Raw genomic sequence first — 6,816 nt, 5'->3', positions numbered from 1 at the left:
CGGAGTTGTTGTGAAGCCACTCCTTCGTTATTTTAGCGGTGCGCTTAGGGTCATTGTCTTGTTGGAAGGTAAACCTTCGGCCCAGTCTGAGGTCCAGAGCACTCTGGAAAAGGTTTTCGTCCAGGATATCCCTGTACTTGGCCGCATTCATCTTTCCCTCGATTGCAACCAGTCGTCCTGTCCCTGCAGCTGAAAAACACCCCCACAGCATGATGCTGCCACCACCATGCTTCACTGTTGAGACTGTATTGGACAGGTGATGAGCAGTGCCTGGTTTTCTCCACACATACCGCTTAGAATTAAGGCCAAAAAGTTCTATCTTGGTCTCATCAGACCAGAGGATCTTATTTATCACCATCTTGGAGTCCTTCAGGTGTTTTTTAGCAAACTCCATGCGGGCTTTCATGTGTCTTGCACTGAGGAGAGGCTTCCGCCGGGCCACTCAGCCATAAAGCCCCGACTGGTGGATTGCTGCAGTGATGGTTGACTTACTACAACTTTCTTCCATCTCCCGACTGCATCTCTGGAGCTCAGCCACAGTGACCTTTGGGTTCTTCTTTACCTCTCTCACCAAGGCTCTTCTCCCCCGATAGCTCAGTTTGGCCGGACGGCCAGCTCTAGGAAGGGTTCTGGTCGTCCCAAACGTCTTCCATTTGAGGATTCTGGAGGCCACTGTGCTCTTAGGATCCTTAAGTGCAGCAGAAATTTTTTTGTAACCTTGGCCAGATCTGTGCCTTGCCACAATTCTGTTTCTGAGCTGTTCAGGCAGTTCCTTTGACCTCATGATTCTCATTTGCTCTGACATGCACTGTGAGCTGTAAGGTCTTATATAGACAGGTGTGTGGCTTTCCTAATCAAGTCCAATCAGTATAATCAAACACAGCTGGACTCAAATGAAGGTGTAGAACCATCTCAAGGATGATCAGAAGAAATAGACAGCACCTGAGTTAAATATGAGTGTCACGGCAAAGGGTCTGAATACTTATGACCATGTGATATTTCAGTTTTTCTTTTTTAATAAATTTGCAAAAATTTCTACATTTCTGTTTTTTTCTGTCAAGATGGGGTGCTGAGTGTACATTACTGACAAATAAAATGAACTTTTTTGATTTTTGGAAAATGGCTGCAACGAAACAAAGAGTGAAAATTTTAAAGGGGTCTGAATACTTTCCGTACCCACTGTATACAGGACGGATTGAGGAGAAAGTGAGGATGATGATGCACAATAAAGAAAAGAAAGGAGGGAGACATCACTGTCCAATAGAGACAGAGAGTCAAAGGAGAGGAGGGACAAACTGAGTGTCAGAAAGAGATAAATCAACTGTATGATAAAGCGTTCTGGTCAGAAGCTGCCAGAGCTGCAGCTCCTCTTTTCCTCATCTCACTGTCTGATGGAGGCTGATGACGGAGCAGAGCTCTGCTTTCCACAATTTCTCAACACCTCCTGCAGGAAGTCGACACTTCCTGGGTCTAAAGATGTATTTCTGAACACTCTTCTGTCCTCCATCTCTCTGCTCACTGTGGCTCTCAACCTGCTTGTCATCATCTCAGTCTCCCACTTCAGGCAGAGATCAATTTCTCAGCAGAACCTTCACCTATTATGTTTTACATGAGAAATGTACTTCTAACTAGTACTTTTTCCATTTTCCACTATTGTGTGATGCTATGTGTGATGATACTTTCCTCTTTCCCTCCAGGCAGCTCCACACACCCACCAACATCCTCCTCCTCTCTCTGGCTGTCTCAGACTTTCTCGTGGGCCTCCTGCTGATGCCGGGAGAAATCCTTAGAAACATAACCTGCTGGTTTCTTGGTGACCTCATGTGTTCTCTGTATATTTATGTAGGGTACATTATTCCTGTTTCCTCAGTAGGAGTCATGGTGCTCATATCAGTTGACCGATATGTTGCTATTTGTCACCCTCTACATTATACCACCAGAATCACTGAGAGAAGAGTTAAACTCTGTGTTTGTCTGTGTTGGTTCTGTTCTGTTTTCTACAGTAGTCTCTTTGTAAAAGATGACCTGACTCAACCAGGGAGGTATAATTCCTGCTACGGAGAGTGTGTGATTGTAGTTGACCATATCACAGATACTATTAACCTTGTTTTGACCTTTATTGTTCCAGTTTCTCTCATCATCGTTCTGTATATGAGAGTGTTTGTAGTGGCGGTGTCTCAGGCTCGTGCCATGCGCTCTCACATTACAGCTGTCACACTCCAACGTTCAGTGACTCTAACAGCAAAGAAATTTGAGCTGAAAGCAGCCAGGACTCTTGGTGTTCTTGTAGTTGTGTTCCTAATATGTTTCTGCCCATATTACTGTGTGTCTCTTGCAGGAGACAGCTTGCTTGATACTTCTCCTGTTATCATTGGGCTCTATCTGTATTATTTTAACTCGTGTCTAAACCCTGTGATTTATGCCATGTTCTACCCCTGGTTTAGAAAATCAGTTAAACTTATTGTTACTCTTCAGATTCTGCAGCCTGGCTCCTGTGAGGCCAACATGCTGTAGGAGGCTGTGAAGTGACTGAAATGAGATTTACAGCTTTTTAGCTTTACAAAGGTGCTTTTCACTGAATTCAAAATCCAAAAGTGGAAGTGAAATGTCTTTCTTCTCTCTCTTTAAATAGTATATAAATGTCCTGTACTGCAAAAAAGTCTTAAGCTGGTGTTGAAAAATGCTGTAATGCTTAATAGACATGTTAAAAGATTATATTATTATTAAATACCCAAAGGCAACGTGAGTGAACAGGCAGAGTTAACCATCCTGATGGCCAGAGGAAAGAAGCTTTTCAAGTTTGAGTTGGACTTGTGGCCTAAGACGTTTTTGCCTAAGCCTAGAATCTAGAATTGTCTGTTGCAGACTGAGGGGAGGCTCAGTGAATGTAAGTAAAAAATATATTACATTAGTTATCAGAAGGAGGTCACATAGAATAGGCCAAATGTTAAAGAGAGTTCAGAGTTTAAGACAACATCCTCCTCCTATCCCTGACTGTCTCGTGGGCCTCCTGCTGATGCAGGTAGAAATCCTCCAAAAAACAGCCTGCCGGGTTCTTGGTGACCTCATGTGTACTATGCACGCATCTTATGTGTAACTCTGCTCAATTTCAGCTTCACATAACCTGGAAAGAATGTGTTCATTGTGTTTATGTCAAGATGATTGTAATCAATATTGAGTTAGAGTTTGAGTGTTTTGCTAGTTAAATGTGGCTGTATTTTGAAACTCGCTGCTTTACATATATTCAATTCCACCAGATTTAATCAAATAAGCATCATGAAATGATTTTTGGACACATTATTTTGATGTTTTTCATTAAATTTCACACAGTGATATACAGTACAATATCCAGTATATAATATAGAAAGTCAAGTAATACTTCACAGTATACAATGTATGAAGTACTGTAACTTTTAGGCGGGCATGGAAAAATTCTATGCAAGAATGCTTTCAAAACTAGACATATTAATAGATAATATTTATTAATTAACAAAATTCAAAGACAAATCTACATAGTCTACTTAATGTGAAAAGTCAAAGGACTGCTAATCAGCAGAGTTTCTTGTGAGCTAGATATCAAAGTCACTGGGGTCCTGATAGAGTTTCAGGAGCCCAGATCAGCAGAGTCTCTGGAACTCTGGACAACTTATTCTCTGTGAGACTGGGGAACAACTCAGCAGAGTCAGGAGGTTGTTGCAGCAGCCTGGAGGGATACCAGAGATAATTGCAGCTCTGTGAGTAGGAAATGCAGTTATTCTAGAAAGAAACATTGCTGCACCATAGCAGCCGAAGTCAATAGTTGTTAAGCAGGGACAAACTTAACTGTAACTCAGCAGGTTTAGCGGACTGCGACAGTTCAACTCAGGCAGGGGACTGTTGTAGCCCAGCAGAGTCACAAGGTTGCAGCTCAACAAGAACAGGACAGGACAGCTGCTCAACACAAACAGGGGTTAGCTGTAGCTTGGGGAGTTAGGAATGTTGCATTTCAGGCACAGACATCTATTGCAGCACAGAAAAGGCCGGTGAAATGTAGAACATTCACTGAGAAGTTATCCTCTATTTCGAACAAAAAACATCTGCACACTTTTTGAAGACCCTAGGAGGTGCCATTTTCTGTGATATCTGAGAAGGTCTTATGGGAATTTAGCGAGGCAAAAGGAAAGAAAACACACATTCGGCTGATAGAGTGCACCTATTTGTCACAGGTGCATTCAATCAGCTGATTGTTTCATTTTGCCTCACATCATAAGCCTTACAGTACCTGTGATACTGCTTAGGGGCATAATAACTACTCAGTGTGCAGGTCATTCTTTATTTTTCACTTTGTCATATTTTTATTGAACAGAGTGGTCAGCTTACAATCCAAATACAGTAACACAGTAACTGTCTCCATTTCCATTTTTAAATTCATAAGGAACAGTATCCCCAAACAAATATCCTATTACATCCCCGTGCCCTCCTTAGGAGGAAAGATTCTGGCAGATTTATATATTCAGAAATAAATAAATGCTCAATAAAGAAATACAGCAAAAAAATAAATTGGCAGTAATTAAATTATACAATAAGACATAAATGTATATATTTTAATTAGCTATAAATTATGGTAGTGAGGGTGACTTCGAAAGACTCAAGATCTTCCGACAGGTGATCAGAGGTAACGCAATCACATTGACTTGAGTCAACATGGCCATAATTTCAGACAGATCTCCAAAAACTTTGAGATTGTATCAAAGAATAGCTGCCAGACGTTGGAGAGTTTGGGGCCTGACCACAACATGTGGGTCAAGTTACAAGGGGTCTGGGAACATCTACTGCATCCCTCTTCCGATCTACCCAGATAGATCTTGGCAAGCCTGACTTTATCATAGTGAATCCTATGTGATATGCAGCCGAAGAAAGAATTCACTGCTTGCAGCACTTTTTCTCAAAAGTCATCTGACAGGGTAATCTGCAATTCATTCTCCTAAGTGGCCCTTATTTTTTAACATTACGACTGTTACCATTAACACTACTATAAATATCTGTACCATTTTTCATTTAGTCTATAGCAACATCACCTTTACTGTGTACCTCTGTGTGTGTATATTGTGTTGGCTGCCTCCCTCCCCTCTCTCTCTCCTTCTATCCCTCTCTTTTTCTCTCTGTTCCTCTCCTGCCCTCTCTCTCTCTCGCTCTCTCTCTCTCCTTCACCCCAACCGGTCGAGGCAGATGGCCGCCCACCCTGAGCCATGGTTCTGCTCGAGGTTTCTGCCTCTTAAAAGGAAGTTTTTCCTTGGCTCTGTCGGCTAGTGCTGCTCTTGGTGGGAACTGTTGGGCTTCTGTAAATAACATCACAGAGTACGGTCTAGACCTGCTCTTTTATGAAAAGCGCTGTGAGATAACTGTTGTTGTGATTTGGCGCTATGTAGCAGACCTAAACATTTTTAGTTATGCATTTTAATAAATTTATGAGAATTGATACCTAATTATGAATTCATAATTGAAGATTCATAAAATCAAAATTTTCCTCGTTAAGGGCACCACCGGAGTTGTTATAATCCTAGAGTCTCCGGACCTCTAGGTAGTTTTGAATAATTATACAATTATTACTAGTGATCAGTTAGTTAATAATCACTCAATTATCTTAAATCAGTCAGTCAGTCTCATATCTAAAGGGTCAATTCTCTTGGCAGGAACTAGAAATAGGCAACACACACAGCTCTTGATTATATTACAGTGAATTTATTCTCTAACTAAGGTGATAAAAAGATGGTTGGATACAGGGAACATAAACATTCAGGTTTCCTTCGTTGCTGCTGGCGAGACCACGTGGCTTGGTCTGACCTCGGTGAAGTTGGCTCGACGAAAAAGGCTTAAAATGGAACTTGGTCGTTCCTGAATTAGTCCAGTGTAACTTAACGGACTGATAACTTTAACAAACAAAAGAAATAAAGAAAATAAAACAAACTGAAGGCAGATCGATGTTGCGGCACTTCAGGTGTGTAGCTTCAGGCGAACAAAAGGCTTGTTTGTTTCGCTGGCCGAGTCTGGGCGTTGCCTGGCGAGGCACGCCAAACACGTGTCGAAGCGTCCAGAGAGCGGAGCAGAGAGCCAACAGCGAAGAGAAGAGCTGAAGCGAGGTCGCGTGTTGCTCTTTTGTTGCCTGGGGCGTGGTTCCCCAGGGGGCGTCTCAGGTTTCCCAAGGGACTGACTTTCTAAACTTAATGTCTAAAAGAAATCTATTTGCGCGTATTATAATCAAATATTTTCCACAATCGAACCTCAATGGTCAAACGGTTATACTGTTCTAGGCATTTGGTAACAGGAAACAATTGTCACATTATTTTCCGATGAGGGCATGTAATACTTATTTCGTCCACTTGGGGGAGCTCAGGTTACATGAGGAAAGCTTGGATTAAATCAAAGATCGTCTCTCCTTAGGAACTGGGGAATTTGTTGATTCATCCTTAAATTCAAGCTGGCGGTTAAGAGTATAGTAAAACATTCCTTTGTCATCATTTCTAAAGGAGGTTTGTAGGAAAGTATTATGAACAAGCATTGATTACATCAGATGAAGGAGTGTCTTGCTGAAAATAAAAACACTGCACAAGTAACTTCTTTTCAGCACTAATATCAACAACAGATAGCAACAACAGTTAACATAACTACTCAAATAGAGGCAAACGTAATTGGGTAACTAAAGATTTAATTAAACTTAATTAAATGCTTTGAGTCTTTGGAGACTGCAGTCCTTTGTCATCCAAAGTTTGGCGTCTGGACCATGTCACACTTGGGTGAGACAGGGGTTTTCCTTTTTGATGTGGTAATAAAACAAAG

General features: G+C 41.5%; 1 protein-coding gene across 1 annotated transcript; it reads left to right on the top strand.

Annotated features, from left to right (window-relative positions):
* The first annotated feature begins 1,391 nt into the window (after nucleotides 1-1,391).
* LOC123974077 (trace amine-associated receptor 13c-like) lies at nucleotides 1,392-2,514 on the top strand. Its single transcript, XM_046054513.1, has 2 exons — nucleotides 1,392-1,564; nucleotides 1,698-2,514. The coding sequence occupies exons 1-2, from the start codon at nucleotides 1,392-1,394 to the stop codon at nucleotides 2,512-2,514; spliced, it is 990 nt and encodes a 329-aa protein (XP_045910469.1).
* Nucleotides 2,515-6,816: the final 4,302 nt, after the last annotated feature.

This window comes from Micropterus dolomieu, linkage group LG07 (assembly GCF_021292245.1).
Source record: "Micropterus dolomieu isolate WLL.071019.BEF.003 ecotype Adirondacks linkage group LG07, ASM2129224v1, whole genome shotgun sequence".
NCBI lineage: Eukaryota > Metazoa > Chordata > Actinopteri > Centrarchiformes > Centrarchidae > Micropterus > Micropterus dolomieu.
This window is presented reverse-complemented; position numbering and strand designations above follow the sequence as displayed.